Source organism: Dermacentor variabilis, chromosome 1 (assembly GCF_050947875.1).
Source record: "Dermacentor variabilis isolate Ectoservices chromosome 1, ASM5094787v1, whole genome shotgun sequence".
In the NCBI taxonomy this organism is placed as follows: Eukaryota; Metazoa; Arthropoda; class Arachnida; order Ixodida; family Ixodidae; genus Dermacentor; species Dermacentor variabilis.
Window position 1 is genome coordinate 67,152,218 of NC_134568.1, and position 16,235 is coordinate 67,168,452.

The following is a 16,235-nucleotide window of genomic DNA, read 5'->3' on the forward strand; positions in this document are numbered from 1 at the left end:
CAGTATGCAAGAAAGTATTCATGGTTAAACACTTCTTAATGTGCTCTTCGATTTGGACGTTTTGAAAACGTTCTCAAAAACGTCTTGCCATTAATGTTTATTCAAGATGTCATAATATACAAAAATGTCTACATGCCTTTCAGCTCCATTTGCAGAAGTTTTCTAGATTTTTTTTTTTTTTTTCGGGGCAAGTGAAGGCCTAACTTCCATGTTTGAACTAGGTGCCCAGTTGCTAATTTGAGAGTGTCGTGCTACGCGTGCACATATTCATAGCGGAATCAAATGAATGAAAATGTTTAGATTCTACCCGGAGTTTAACCCAACATGGCAAATCCTGTTGACGTCACATTGGAGCCGATTGCAGCGCCGCCATCGGTCGAGCTGAGTCATCCGATGCCAAAATCTCCGGCGCGGTGCGTTAGTGTACCTATAGTGTAACTACATGGTTACTCTACAGCGAAAATCATGAAGGCCCATACGGCGAGCTGAAAAGCATGAGCAACAGCTAGGTGTCAGTCTTAATGATTGCAATCGTAAAGGGACCCTGAAACGATTTTGACGATTTTCTACAAACATACTGAATCGTTAGAGTAGGTCCTTCTGATCATTGACGCATTTAAGTGCTCCGCGTAAAGCGTGTAATTTATTATAAGGTTTTAAAAATGCACATCGCTGCCGATCGCAGCACACTGCTCGGCGGAAATTTAGGCCACCCCTACCCATATGACGGAAATCGCCCATATGACTTCAGTGGGGCGAGCTATCCGCGATTGGCTGACCAGGGCACGTGATCAATAATTTTTCCAACTTTATGTTAAACAAATTATGTTTGTAACAGTTTGGAATGTTAGTTAATTTGTTTTTATAAAAAGAAAGTAACATAAAAAGAATGCACAAGAACGATTTTTCAGTACACTTAAGCACTTCTGGCACACAGCAAGTGTCGTCTGCTTGTGTTACAACGTGCTCCGTCTTTGACGATAGCTCCGCAGCCAGTGTCGGTCTGTCTTTTCGCGAGCGCTATGATTCGATTTTGTTGCGTTGTGGACTGCAAACGTAGCGACTGGCAATATGTCAAGCTGCGATATAGTGTCCTTCTGCAAGCCAGTAGACGAGCGGACTAGCTGCAACGCACTGGACAGCCGCTATTCGATGGGCGCCAGGATTTGCGCGATTGCGGCTGTCACTTTACACTGGAAGATTACTATCGCAATAGCGTTTCGCGAGTCCGGTATTAGGGTAAACGCAAGCGCAAGGGTACAGGGCCTGGCCGTGTCCCCTTGCGTGTCGTTTCAGAGGATGAACAGCAGCGCAAATGTGAATGGTCTGCACGGTGCAGCCACCTGGTGGCATAGAGCTCAACCACACACAGTAGCAGTAACAAAATGTATTCTTCTTTGCTGCTGGTGAAAATGTTTCACAGGAGTGTAATCGCTAACACATTGTTTTTGTAAATGTTTAAAATGTTTTAAACTTGGTTAGAGCAATATTAGCTCTTTCTTTGGCTGGTTAAGCTCTGTGCCAACGAGTGGCTGAACCCTGGAGACCGATAAGGCAGCTCACGTACGTCTACGCTAAAGTTCCTTCATCAGCTTGAGTTTATGCCTTCACCGTTCCGTCGAAACTTTCTGCTAGTGTGTGATTACCGGAATACCAGACAAGTTCGGCGCTACAACAAAATGCTCGCAACGCACGCTGCTTCGATAGCTCTCGCTTGGGGTTGACGGCCAAGCCGCTAGCGGAGACGTTTCGCGCGGGCGGGGGCGGGCTCCAAAACAACCGGAAGTGGATGATATGACGTCGCATCGTGACGCAGAACCAGTGAAGGCGGAGCTTAGCCCCGTGGCTCGGCGAACACGTTGAGGAGGAAAAGCATGGCTAGGGAGGAGGGTAACTTGTAATCGCGTGTAGCTCAATTAATACGTAACGCTTCACTTAAATTGTGGTGCGAATCTTCTACTTAAGCTGTACCCTACGCGTCTACAAAAAAATTTATCCGAACCGTTTCAGGGGCCCTTTAATGACTGCAAATCGATCTTAGATTGGGAAGAAGCTAAGGTGCTGTGGAAGAAAGGCGCGTGAAGCCGTCTAAGAGTACGCTAAATGTTTGTGCTAATTCAGTGCCATCTGTCGCGTCGAGTGGCCGGGCTAGCCAATGACGAAGCGCAAAAATAATAGAGAAAGACAAGAATCCAGGCTGTCTACTAACCGGGAAAACGGAATTCTCGGGGAATTTGAATAGTCTGGAAATAATCAGGGAATTTGTGCTATCAGGAAAAATTAGCTGTAACATTATTAAAAGGAAACGAAATTCGTGTTAATGTTGGCTCCAGTAACAGAGGAATGGCAACGAATCGTCATTGACGCCATGTCATCGGTACGAAGTATTGCCAGAATAGTTAACGACCGATTGCCCAGACGCCCGATTTTTCGGACATGCCCAATAATTCGCACGGCTTTGCGGCACCACCGCGTACTCCATACAGTCAATGTATATTACCCTGACTGCAGGTCTGAAATGTAATTAATCAAAGCCACCACCGCCGCCATTTTGATTATCTCGCCGCCTCGAACCGGCACAATCGCACGCAGATCCGCTGGCAGCCGTAGCCACCACCGCGGCAACGTTAGGCCTAGCTGCTTCTACGTTCGCTATTATGCTTCTTACAGTGCGGTGCCGTGATTGTTATTGAAAGGATTCGCCGCTGTCAGCAATGGCACCGACTCTGCCTTCGTAATCCTGCGATGTGCTCGCAGAGCACAGCGCGTTGCGTAATGCCAGTCTTCAAAAGTTAGCGTCGCCTCAGTGCAGTAGTGTTTTGCGGTGAAGTATAACAAGCGTGGGAAGGGGCAATTGTCACGGGACACAGTATGTATTCCTTAATTATACACGCGTGCAACCCCGTCTCCTATCGCAGAACGAGCACCGATATGCCTAATAAGTGTACTGGCAGGCCTTAAGAGCTTTTTCAGACGTGCCTGTGGCAATTCTAGCCCTTAAGGGCAGTTAAAGACATGCATTCATTTTTTTCGGACTGCCCGATTTTTCGGATGTTTTTGCGGCCCCAAGGGAGTCCGAAAAATCGGACGTTGACTGTACAACTGGCCAAGACGATGTTCCCAATGATCCATGGGGTGAACGCGTGGTAGAAGGAGAATGAGAACAGAAAGGACCGGCGCACTGAGGAATTAATGGGAAAGGAAGCGTGTCGTCGCCTCTTTGAAGGAGCTTGAGCTCAAAAAATAAACTGCTGGCTGACGCCGAGATGCAGGTGTCCCTCATCCAAACCAAAATATACTCTTTAAAGCAGTGAAACCCAACAGTGAGATGTGTTCGGGCTGAGAGTATGTCAGTACAGTTGAGGTTGACTTCCCAGGTGAGAGAATCTTAGTTGTGACAAAGTTCAGGCCTCATACCGATGAGCTTGCTATCAATTGATAGAAATAGCTCATATTCAAAAATATTTACTTATGTATGCATCTTCTTTTCATTCGTATTTGAAAATCTTCGACTAATTTGGGATGGGTCTTACCATTTCTTTCACTGTTAATTTTACTAACACCTCCCATTATGTTTTATTTTTAAATAAAATAGATATTATTCCTTACTATTCAAACTGGATTGTCATTTTTTTTTCAACATGCTTACTAGAGAGCGACAGCATCGGGCAACATGGTGTCAGCCTGTCTTGACATAAAACAAAGTTCTGGCTCATTCAGGGAATTTTGCAAAGGTGCTCAGAGAAAACCTGGAAAACTCGGGGAATTTGGAAATGTCAACTTGGTAGACACCCTGAGAATCATTACAAAATCTGGCACCTGGACACCTTCATCGCCTTACGAAAATTCAAGTGGCGGCTCAGGATAAGAGCTAGCAACCACCGGGAAGGCAGGGAAGGTGAATGGGACGTTCTGCGTTCCCAAAAAGGCAGCTGAGGTGGAGTATAATATGTACTATATTGCCGTACTGAAACCCACCTTACTACGTTTCCGTTAGGGAAAATGCAAGGCAACATTGTAGCCTTGCTGCACAGAGTGACTAGAATGTACACTCAGGTACGGCCAGCCTAGTGCGTTTCTGTACGGTAATGCGGCTCCGTACGTAACCTGGTCGTACGGCAAATCTTGTCTGGCAAAACGAAACCAGTGCGAGGCAGAGGATTACCGCATTACTGTACGGTTGATACGGTGTTGCTGAATGTGTTGTTGCTGAAACGTTTATTTTAATAAAATTAATTTGGAGAGGTGCATTTCCACTTCCTGGTGGTCGTGCCATGAGGGCATGCGGAAGGGTAAAGGATCGAAGGAGGCGAGCTCAATAATTTTCGGCCGTTCTACGTCATTAGGAAAAGCAGCGATGATCCGTGTCTCAAGTGGGATGCAAAGGAAGCGGCCCAGACGCTGGTTGAACGCTTTGGACGTAATTATTTACCACGGTCTGGAGCAAATAAGGCTTGACACCGTTAATTGCTAGTTCCCATACAGTTGCCCAATAAATGAGAAAAAAAAACATACATTTGGTTTAGGACTCTAAATGATTCGGTAAAATAGGGGGAAAAATAGTTTTAGCGGTCTGGGAGTGAAATTACCTTTCCGAATCACGTTTTCCTTAATCCGTTTTACGGTCGCCTCATTCGAACATCGCGGTTGCCATCCAAGGCGCTGCTCTACTCGCTGAATCGGTTAGGTACGTTTCATTGCTGCGCCTGACGCGTGCATGGTTGTACCGTGCTGCTCGAATTTATTGAATTTATTTGGCGAACTTATTTGAAATGCTGTAATGTTTAAAAGCGAAGTTTGCCAACATCGCCGGGTTTTCGTGACCGTGGGAGCTGCGTGGCTGTTCTGTCGCCGAATAGGCAAACCAATCACAGCCGAGGAGGCGCGCGTCCCCGCCGCTGGATTCCTGGCATCACCACTGGATGTCTCTGGTCTCCGCGCATCCACGGCGGCGCCGGCCGTGCGAGGGGAAAGAACCAAAAAAGAGAACCAGAAAGCTCGCTTTCGCGCATCCGCGGCTGCACGGTAATCGGGAAGTAAAAGCTTCTTGCGGATAGAATGGATCCGAATTACGCTATTTTATATGTGCGCATGCTGCCTTTTAAACCACGATGCGTTCTGTACTCGCGTTCCGGCTCTTTATGCAATAACACAAAGTTTCGCTGTATAAGATTCCAACTCGTTGGATCTACTGCATTTTCCCCCCGAAGTTCATTACCGCAACCCGCATGCTAACTGTTAAGGTGCATCCACACTAGCGGGGGAAACGCGCGCGGATAACCGCTGGCGGCAGAACGCGCCAGCATGGCCAAACTTGTGGGCGTCTTTTTGGCTCTCAGCTGGAATCACTTCGGCGTGATCAGCGACAGTGAGCGAGAAGGGCAGTTTCTCGCCAAGTTTTCCCACGTGTATTAAATGGCCATCCTGATTGCTCTCTCCGATCGGCGGCGAGCGGCATGCCGCTCCGAGTCGAGGCCCATTTGGCCTGCGGCAGGAAAATGCTGTCGCTCGGCCGTTTTTCTCGCCGCACGTTCTGTCGCGCCCGTTTTCCCCGCTAGTGTGCATGTCTTTTTTTTTTTTTTTACTGTCCGCCCGACTTCACCCGCTTATCCATTAGATTGTTTGTTTAGTCAACTTGGTAACTCATAATAACAAGAACAGTGCGATCGATATACGGGAACTCGTTAAACGAGAGGACCAGCGCGTTGTCCTCGTCTTTCGTTCGCGCTTATGGTTTGTTATCATCAGTACGCGGTTCTCACACCGCATTATGTGTTTCGAGACATTCTATATACAAAAGGAGGCTGTAAATACGACGATGATTATGATGCACCGCTTCCCTTTGAAGCGGGCGATCGCACGAGTGGACTGGGCAAAAAAGAAACGAAAAAAAAAGGAAGGTTGTAAAAAAAAAAGTTGCAGGTATCCACACAATGTCTTTCCCACTGTCTTATCCACTACAAACTCCCCGCTGTACCCTTGTGTTGAACCGTAAAGTAATTCACATGCAAGATGTTTTGGCGCTGCCTAATACTTCATTCGCAAATTCTGTGCAAGTTGGCATGAATAGCTCCAATTTTACACAAGGAGACCGGGGTAGTTGGAGAAGTATGGAAGAGGCCTTTACCCTGCAGTGGGCATAACCAGGCTGATGATGATGACACAAGGACATACATACCTCTACTCACAAAAGCGAAGTTTTATGTTAGTTTTACACTTGTAGACATTTTATAAGTATTTCGTCATGATTTAAACATTTACATTTTGGCTTTAAGGACAGACATCAGGGCTTTAAATACACATAGAGGATGTTTTTTTTTTCTTTTTGCTGCACCAAATATTTAAAAATTGCCTCTGGCAGTTAGCACAATTAGCGTTAGCGTAAAGCGGCCATTACTTTTACTAGAAATCAAAATACTTAATCAAATAATTAACATAATTACACTCATTTTGAAGTGAATTATTGTACTGCACACATTTCAACCTACGAACTGCAGCCGGTGAGTTCACAAGGTATACCCACTGGGAACGAATACTCAGGACTACATCAGTTTCGAGATATTAAATTTCAATGTGTCCGACGAAATGCATTGGCGTTCCAGTTAGTTTTGTGCTTCAATGTATAAAACAGTCATTTTCTTTTAAAAAATTAAGAGGAACAACAGTGCATTTTTACCGCAACTTTGACAGCGCATATCTCGAAACCAGCGCCATCCTCAGAATTCGTTCCAAGTCGATATGCCTCGCAATCTCACGAGCTACAATTCGTAGATTGAAATATGTGCCGTAGAGTAAGTAAATAAAAAGTTCATTAGCATAAGTATGTTAATTATTCGATTATGGATATAGGTTTCTAGTAGAACTAAAGGCCGCCTCATCAAGCAATTAAAATCAAGGGTTAATTATAACTGTGCTATTTGCCACAAGCAAGATTTAAGACTTTGGCGCAGCTAAATAAAAAAAAAACTTTATTATCCGTCGTCTCGGAGAGAGCATGAGTCAGAACTTGCAATCAGGGGTGCGATCTTGTACGCGTTCCAAAATAGAACGGAGGTGGTTAGTTCCTTACGTCACGAAATAGGCGGTATGTTCCGTTCCGTTCGTCCGATAGCAGACGACAAGGAATGATTGACAGCAGATATCACGTCACGATTGACGTCGTGGCGTTCGGCACTGTTCAAATTGACGAATCGTATTTGTCTCGGTGGAACAAACCGCCTCCGTTCCATTTCGGAACGCGTACAAGATCGCACCCCTAATGTTCTCCTACAGTTACTGAGAAAGCCGCATGCCTTGCCCTCGCCCGTCCTCGATTCACACGCATGTGAAACCCAGATATGATCTCATTAAGCGACCGTCGAACTTATTCGAATGAAATTGCAATTAAAGGAATACGTCAAGTTTCAGCGATTTATTCTTACAATGTATAATTTAAGCTTGCGAAAACATTTGTAAGAATTAAAAAAATCGCACACCATCATAAAGATAGTGTGCGATTTTACACGCACGCCCGCATTGCAGTTCTCTCAAGTGCAACTGATGGGTGTAAACGAGGGTGTAAAAGAATGGTTTGAAACGGACAAAACGAGTACCTTCACAACAGTTTGTTTAATGAGCATATTTTGCTCTTTCCATCTATAACTAGGATCGCAGCTAAAGGCTTTTCTCGGGAAAGCTTCATCTCTTGCATTGCCTATTTAAGTACACTTGAAATACATAGGTGCTTTTATTAGGCAACCGCTGAAGCGATTTGACTGAAGTTTATCAGAACTGACACTTGGGCAGGTTGGTGTAGCTTCATCTTCAGTAACAGCGCAAAAATGACGTGGACAAAAACAAAAGAAGCAACGCCCATCTTTTGTTCTTGTCCGTGTCATTCTTGCGCTGCGTTACTCAAAATGAAGTTTGTTGCGTTTGAGACTGTTAGAACGGATAGTATATTTAGGCTCGCTAACTTTCAGTCGAGTGTTCAAGGCACTGATATTTATAGATGGCGCAAAATAACACGGGACACCGCAAAATAGAGGACACACAATCGCGCATTTGCGTGCCCAGGCTTCGTTGTCCCGTGTCTTTTGTGCCATTTACAATTATGCATCAAAACCGATTAGTATCGCTCAGCTCACTCTCTTATCACTCATATTTAACCTACACCACCTGTGTTAAAATCCATTACTACAACATTTAATGATCTTATTTATTAGAACATCGCATCACTATGGTTGCCTCCAAAAACACTGCGGTCACTTGGAATGCAGTCCCATTCGCGTAGGCATGTTGTTTGACTTTCTTTAAACTTTTTATGACCTCAAATTGTCGTCCCGTCTCTTTAGCAACTTTTGAATGCCTGAACAACTTTAAAATCTTTTCGTCATAGCCTTTGCGTCGAACGCGGTGGACCTGCGAGAACTTCTAGCTGTTTTACTTGATTTTGTGCGGCAATGCGTAGTCATAGCTAAAGTGTTCCAAGATGCGAGCACCAACAAAACGAGAGGCCTAATTGGGAGCCTTTATGCAGGTAATATTTTCATACGCGAGTGCAAATGCACCAACTTCGCAACGCGCCCTCTTCTGGGCAAGGAAATGCAATGGAAGCGAAGTGTTTCCTTAAAAACATTAAGTGGAACAACAGTGAATTTTTGATGCAACTTTGACGGCACACACTGAAATGTTTATTCAAGAGGTCATAGCGGCTTGCCGAACTTATGTTTCAATTTTCTTGAGATAAAATAAATCGAGAAGTTTGCGTCGTCATAATGCTGGCGACAGCTACTCCTTTTCACTTGGTTATTAAATAATGTAAGATAACGAAAAAATAAAAATATATAAACTCTTGAATTGGGGTAATACTAAAAAAAAATGCGATGATAAGGGTGGAAGCCCTCCGCAAAAAGCTGCAGTTGAAACAAAGGCACTCGTCAAATTGTTTCACAGGACGAAGTGTTCAGGGGGGAAGTATGCATATTTTATGCTCAAGTCCATACGGCCGCGACTGATCGTTGCTTCAAGACTAATTCAGTGTTGCCTCCTATATTGCTCTCGCATCTGAAGTTTTTATCTTTCTTTCTTTTTCCCAACATGCTTCAGCCAAAGCGATTTCTGTCGGAGCTGCCGAGACACATCTCAAAGTAACAATTGTCGTTTTGAAAAAGTCGGCCACTTTATGCTCATACAGATTGCGTAAAAATGGCGGCAGACAGCGCCGTAATTCGCCCTCGTACCTTTTTCAGCGTTCGCATTCTTTAAAGGTTCTGGGCACTTAAACAACAGAAGAGCCACTGCGTGCCGAACTCACTGCACCTTCGCAAGAACAACAGTGGCCTGCCAGAGCAGGCACTCGGAGAGCAGACGGAAAGCAGGCACTCGAGAAACACTACATGTGTACCGTCAACTAGCCGTCATCCTTAGCGATCATCTCCGTCAGAGCTTGCATTTATGCATCTGTACCTCAGTGCGCGCGTGTGTGCGTGTGCGTGCACGCACAATCTTCGTGTGCGTGCTCTGATATACATTTTGACATAAAACGAGCATTACTTATGATAGTGTCCTCGTGCTGCCAGAGCTGTTCCTTTTTTTTTTTTTTTTTTTTGTGTGCCACAACCAATACTTGGAGGAGGGAGCGGGGATATTCCCTGCCCGTGCGGAAACGTCTCCTGCGCGTTGCGCTTAATCAAGGCGCTTCTGGCTTTCCTTAGGACGCAACAAACTCAATCAAATATATTTATTATTAATTTAATATATAATTATTAATGAGCTATCTTAGTGGTAATACACTAATAGATCAATAATGTGCTGTTCGGGCGTGTTGGTAAGACATGACACTAACTTTTAAGCGCATAAACAGACGAGGACAGTGAAAGAAGACACACGAGCGCTATGTGGAACGCTCGTCTGTCTCCTTCACCGTCCTCGTCTGGTTGTGCGCTTAAAAGTTTTTGCCATGCTAATAGACTTGAATGCTTTCCGCTCTGTGTATGTGCATGTCTTCAGTGTTTTGTCTACGTGCGTGCCTGCGTGCTTGCATGCCTTACCTTTCAGCAGCACAAGCAACTCGCTCCCTCAAGGTCAACATATTTCTTGCCTCTCGATGCCTGATGCGGGCACGTACGACGTGGCTCGGCTGCTCTGTATTACAGCTATAGCTACGCCGTCAATATATTGTCTCCTCACTGTACGATTGAACGAATAGATTTCAAATATAATCAAGTCTTCTGGCGTGATAGGAGAGCGCTAAAACACCACTGGTGTAAAGATATGACTGTGCTTGGGCTCATTCTGCTTCTACAAACACGTCTGGAGCATTGCGTAAGACAAGCTGTTGGCGATAGAGTCTGCTGTCGTGCACGTTCCAGCTTTGTCCGATCGAGCGTTAGCAAGCTTACTGGGGTCAATTTTCACACCAGGTTACGTATCAAGTCTGCTATTAGCTTCAGCCTGGTGCGTTTAGTCTAAAATGTGCAAAAACAAAGTGCCCACACCACTGTAATGCGTGCAAATTTCGCACATTTAGTTTAGTCTCTGTGACCTTTTACCCGCCGCAGTGGCGTTCTGCTGCTGAGCACGGGGGTTCGATTTCCGACCACGACAGCCGCATGCTGACTGGGGCAGGAAGCGCAAATGCTCGTGCACATTATATGTATGTGCATGTGAAAGATCTCCAGGTAGTGCGGATCCAAGGTGGCGTCAAGGAGGTGGCCTTCATCGAAGCAGTAAACGCGACGGGAACCCGCTGCGCGCTTAATTTGGATTTCTAAAGCGTACTTCCAAGTCATGAATATGTTTAAAAAAAGTGTCTTTATTAAAGCCTGAATTATATATATACACAGTTGAGTAACAAAGTCTTCGCAAAAAACTTGAAGAAATATCAGACAGTTTTACACAGCCGCTTCTGCAAGGCTAAAAAAAGATCGCTGAAATATATGTGCGCCCGAAAGAAACAAGCGCGTATTCGTATTCACCAAGTGATCGTCAAAGGAACCCACCGCAGTGGCTCACTGGCTATGACGTTGCGCTGCTGAGCACAAGGTCGCGGATTCGATCCTGGCCCCGGCGGCCGCAGTCCACTGGGGCGGAGTGCAAAAGCACTCGTTTGCCGCGCACCGGGTGAACCCAGGCGGTCAAAGTTAACCTGGGGCTCCCACTATGACGTCCCGCATAGCCTCTGTGTTGGTTTGGGATGTTAAACAGCATGATTTGATTAAATTATGACTCTTACTTTTAAGATGCCATCTGTTTTCATGAAATGTATTATTTATTCCCATTCACTGATGTGCAAAATACAAAATAATATGATCGTTTGTCGCCACGGGACAATATTTTGGTCTCGTTTGTAGTTCTACAATCATAACTTGTTACTTAATATGTTATCATAAAGTACTGTCTAACGCCCTTTGTAGTTTAGGAAGGATGTAGACTTCAAGTAGCATAGTATTCATTATTTTACCTTCTTCAGTGGCGCTTTGGACGCTTCCTTTGATCGTAGCGATCACACGACGAACCCCGAGCAGTGTCATCCATTGTTCGCGAACTGCACTTGTTCGATTGATTGCCAGAGAGTGGGGCTGTTGTTGTTGCCTAGAAGTGGCCCCTATCTCAAAGGGGCTCTTGAAATCGTGTTTGTACGCGCTGTCATTACAAGTCCTGCCTCGCTATGACTGGGTGCAGGTTATCTCCATCAGCATCACCACCACCACCACTGTCACTACGGAAAGTTCCACAACAGAAAGAAACTTGAACTCAATCACCTAGAAGACCAACTGTAACCATACTTGTAGACTGAATCACTCTTTTTGAAATGACAGGTAGGTGAGCACACAACCTTGAATTCTTTCCCTATGAGTAATATTATTATTAGTAATATTATTAAGTAATATTATTAACCGTATTTTTAGTAAACTTGCAGTTCTTAGTGATTCAATAAGGTCGTGTGCATGCGGCATGTTCACAGTATTCTGGCGTAGTTTAAAGGCACAGTTACTCTACAGAAGCAAAGTGATGACTGGCACTTAATCGCGTTGAACAAATCTGGCATGAGAGGCCCGAAGTCGTTCATCCCGATCAGTTCAGTCATGGGCATGACAGTACGCCGACTGAACGAACAAGGGAAACCGTTCCGGTGACTGGATATGCAAGTTCAATACTAGGGGATGAGCCTAATTTTATTTCATGAAAACTGTACACTGCGTTGAAGCGATTTTCTAGGGCCATCAGTAGCACTGTTATGGAAATACATCGCGAATACTTTCTGCAAATAATAAAGTGCTTTGTTGCAGTACACATGTTAGTGCAGTCAAACAAGCTTGCCGGACTGGAATCACAATTTCGCTGGGGAGCTGCGTGCACGCGTACCGCAACTTTAATTTACGTAGTAGTGCACTTAGAATGTTTGCTAACTTTATATCACTGTACTGAACTGTATGTCAGTGGATGTGGTAGGCTCCGTAAAAATCGTTCAGTGCAATCCGACCATCCGGCATGTGGAAGGAGAATTAGTTTTTCTCGGCAACCGATGCACCAAATTTAACGAGGTTTGTTGAATTTAAAAAAAAAACTTAAAATATAGTGACTGTTGGTTTCAGACTTCTGATTTAGATGGTCAATTTTTTAATAAAAAATTGGCAAAAATAAAAAATGTTAAGAAAACGAAACTATCAAGTTTACAACTCTGTAACTCGGCAAAAAAAAATGATATGACAATTCTGTGAATCGCATCTAAGAGTACATCCAAAGTGAACAAGATTGATATGTTGCACATAAATCCCCAAAAGATTTTGTAATATGGAAATACAGCTTTCGCAGAACCCTTGTACACAACGTAACAAATTCACGTAAGATTAAAATTCACATATCAAATTTGTCCGCTTTGAATGATCTAACGGATGCCGTTTACAGAACCGCGATATATGTTTTTGATGCAGAGCTATTAATTTGTAAACATTGTGCTTCAATATTTTTCGAACTTCGAATTTTTGAAAGTTCTTTTTACTAAATGCAGGTACTAAATCGAAATTACGCTTGCAACTGTCACTAGAATTTATCCTTATCTCTCAAATGCAACAAATTTGATTAAAATCGGTCCAGGGGTTATCTCAGAAAAACGTTTTTGCGTTTTACGTGTATTTGAATAAGTCGCATCGGAGTTGGGCCCGAGTTAAAGCTTCTTCTTAAGGGTTGCCGCAGTTGAAGGAATGGCGCGTTTTTTTTCTCAGTATCCTTAGGTATGCACTATAAGACGGCAGTGCGCAAGTCAGCATATTTACACGTGCCAAAAGCACGGGGATCTAACTTCTAAATTAAGCGTACGACCAAATACTCTGTTCTGATCGCTCGTTATTTCTCCCTCTCGCCGAGCTAAATATGTACGAGTATAAATGAACAGCTAAGTATTGCTGCTTTCGATGCTATGTGATTCACGAACATGCATTTGTTTAAACCTAACCTTGTCAGAGGTATTCTCTCAAATGCACTTTTGAAACGTACGTCGCGTGTCCACATGCAATAAGCTAGCATCAGTAACAACCTGAGTATCTGCACTGGGGTGCCGGATCGTCCGATCCTGTGCCTCACATGCAGACCTTAGTTCTGCCCATGAATTGAAATTTTCTCGGCACATTTGCTTTGAAACCTCAGGGTCTTTGAAATACATTTTCAAAGCACATTAGTTTGCTACTGTTGACGATGTCATACTGGACCCTCCAAGCTCGAAATGAGCCCCGTCAGGTCCAGGTCGCTTTCACTGCAATCGCTGTGCAATAGGGCCACGGTAGTGGTGCCGCGAATTTGCGCGCGATAATGCTTATTCTTTGCTCGGCTGTGCAGCGGGAGCCGACCCTCCTGTCCGGAGCAGTGCAATCTGGCAGCGCCTGCAGCAGAAGCGGCAGCAGCAGGGTGTCGTCTTCCCGCCGGCCTCCTCCTCCTCTTTCTCCTCCCACGACGTCGCGCCGCATCAGCAGCCGGGCCCCTGGTTGCGGCGCACGCAGGCGCACCCAGCGGCAGCGCATATCAATTCCCGGACACGAGGGAACAAGTGGCCTGCCTCCCCCGTTTCTCCCCGCAACCACCGAATCTGGCACCTTCGTGGACTGCGCCGAGGCTGGGCCGGACACCGACAAAGAACAAGCTATGCATTCCCACTGATGGACTCCTCCGCGGGCGCGGATGCCTGCCGCCGAGCAACCAAAGAATGCCACGACACCTACCCAATTCCCACTCAGGTCCTCACCCCTGGTAACCCACAGCCAGACACAAACACGCAGACACACACACACGTCTTTGGTTCGCCTGTCCTGGGCACGGCTGGGGGTGTTGCCGCCACGAGTCCTATCCGCGTCGTCGTCCTACACACACAAACGCGCGCACACGCACACATTGGTCGGTATTCCCGGCGCGGAGCAGCGCGCACCGCGCCGCGCTGTTGTTTGTACGCCGGGTAGTGGAAACACGAACTTCCCTGGACAGGATTTATGCAGGACAACGTTTCTATTGTATATGGTGCCTTCAGTTTGGGATCCTTGTTTGCAAAAGTTCGTTGGTCTGGAGCCATGGTGAGCCCTTCTTCCCCTGTCTCTCTTTCTATATTTCTCTGTTCTTTTCTCTCTTCATCTCTAGTTTCGCACATGGGCATCCGCGTCAGAGTACGCTAACATGTACAGAATTTTACCAATATAGCGTTACCACTGCGAGTGTAGGAAGAGAAAAACGTCAGCGGAGGGGCCTGCGGTAGTCTCCTAGTTTACTACGTGTAAAGAAAAAATAATGAAGACATCATGCTCAAACGTGTAAAAAGTTTGTACAAACGGCGAGTATGTTTAAAGGAAATTATATATATATCTTGCGCACCCAGATATATTATATACACACGCGCGAACAAAAAGAAAAAGTAATTAATGAAGTCAGAGTAATCTTTGAGACACCCTTGATGTATGCAGGTTGCGCAGCATTTTTTTTAAACCGATATTCTTGGAGCAGGCTCACGTGAAGTCACATTGAAATGGCCTGAAGTGCTTGACAGAAAGAAAAGAAAGGCAATGCTAAAGGTGTCCTGTGCGTGGACGTTTTTTTTTATTGCTTGATTCGTGCCATTATTGACGAAATCAAAGATGGTTATAATATATCATTTCATTGAATGGTTACTCAATAGCTATACGAGCTGTGTGACTAGCGTTCTGTAAGAATATTTTGTTTGCTTTGACAGGTTCAATGCGCTATATATATATATATATATATATATATATATATATATATATATATATATATATAATGGAGAGGGATGATGATAGTCTTGACTTAGCGTCGAATTTAAAGGTGGCGAGAAGGCTAAACCTCTGAAATAGTTCTGAGATATTTCATTTATTCTGAATGTCGCCTATGGACGAGAAATACGGCACTATTTCTTGACAAAATTACGGTAATAAATATTGGCAAATGAAGGATGAGTCATACGAATTAACCTTCGTTCGAGACCATCGAGACCTTCGTGGTTGAGTATAGACTGCTGAAATGATGACGTCCAAAAAAGACGTATAGTAGCATTTAAGATAAGCAACAGCTTCGATTTGTGACGTATTTAATTGACGACAATCTGTCCTCTCCCAGAACGGCCGGCGTCAGAAGCCTGGTTGCTCCGCCTTGTAGATTCGGAGAGCTTTCGTTTAGTGACTTGGGTGTCAGAGTGTTTGTCAACAGCGCGACTTCTTTCCATCTCTGCGTAGGACTCGATCTGAAGCTATAGAGTCAAGTGAAACACCCAGCGGGCTTTGCGAAACAATTTTGACGAAAGTGACAGCTGCCACGAGAGACAACTTATGTCTGTACGCAGTTGAGCGCCGTGTCAGGACGAGCGACCACGTGAGATAGCGTTCGTACGCTGGTCAGGCGCCAAGTCGCCTCGGCTTCGCGTTTTTGCGTTGTGGTGAAAGACGTAAAACTGCAACGAAAACGGTTCATGGGTGCGCTACCGCGTCGCCGACGCGTGTCGTGTCGATGTGGCGTTGATGGAGTACGGTGACGGGTGAATGAAAACTCGATGTAACCTTGTCGAGCGAACTGTAGCCCTCCTGAGACCCCTCGTACGTTATATTGCATATAGTCTTCGATCCATTTCAGAGCGAATTCGCCAGCGATTACGTAAAATATCCATGTCGAATATGAAGTCAGATGCCAACGAGAGTGCATGGAAGTGTTTTGTAATCTTGCCGGGCACACTTTCGAGGAAACGCACACTAATTTGACATAGT

General features: G+C 45.0%; 1 protein-coding gene across 2 annotated transcripts in view; it reads left to right on the forward strand.

The window, feature by feature from the left end:
* The window catches only part of Glut1 (Glucose transporter 1), a 73,908-nt gene extending 58,741 nt beyond the window's left edge, over positions 1 to 15,167 (forward strand). For both annotated transcript variants that reach the window (XM_075688601.1, XM_075688620.1), the window contains exons 15-16: positions 11,665 to 11,801; positions 13,819 to 15,167. In XM_075688601.1, the coding sequence (XP_075544716.1) occupies positions 11,665 to 11,762 (98 nt within the window). In that variant the 3' untranslated portion in view covers positions 11,763 to 11,801; positions 13,819 to 15,167. The remainder of the gene's footprint in view (positions 1 to 11,664; positions 11,802 to 13,818) is intronic.
* Positions 15,168 to 16,235: the final 1,068 nt, after the last annotated feature.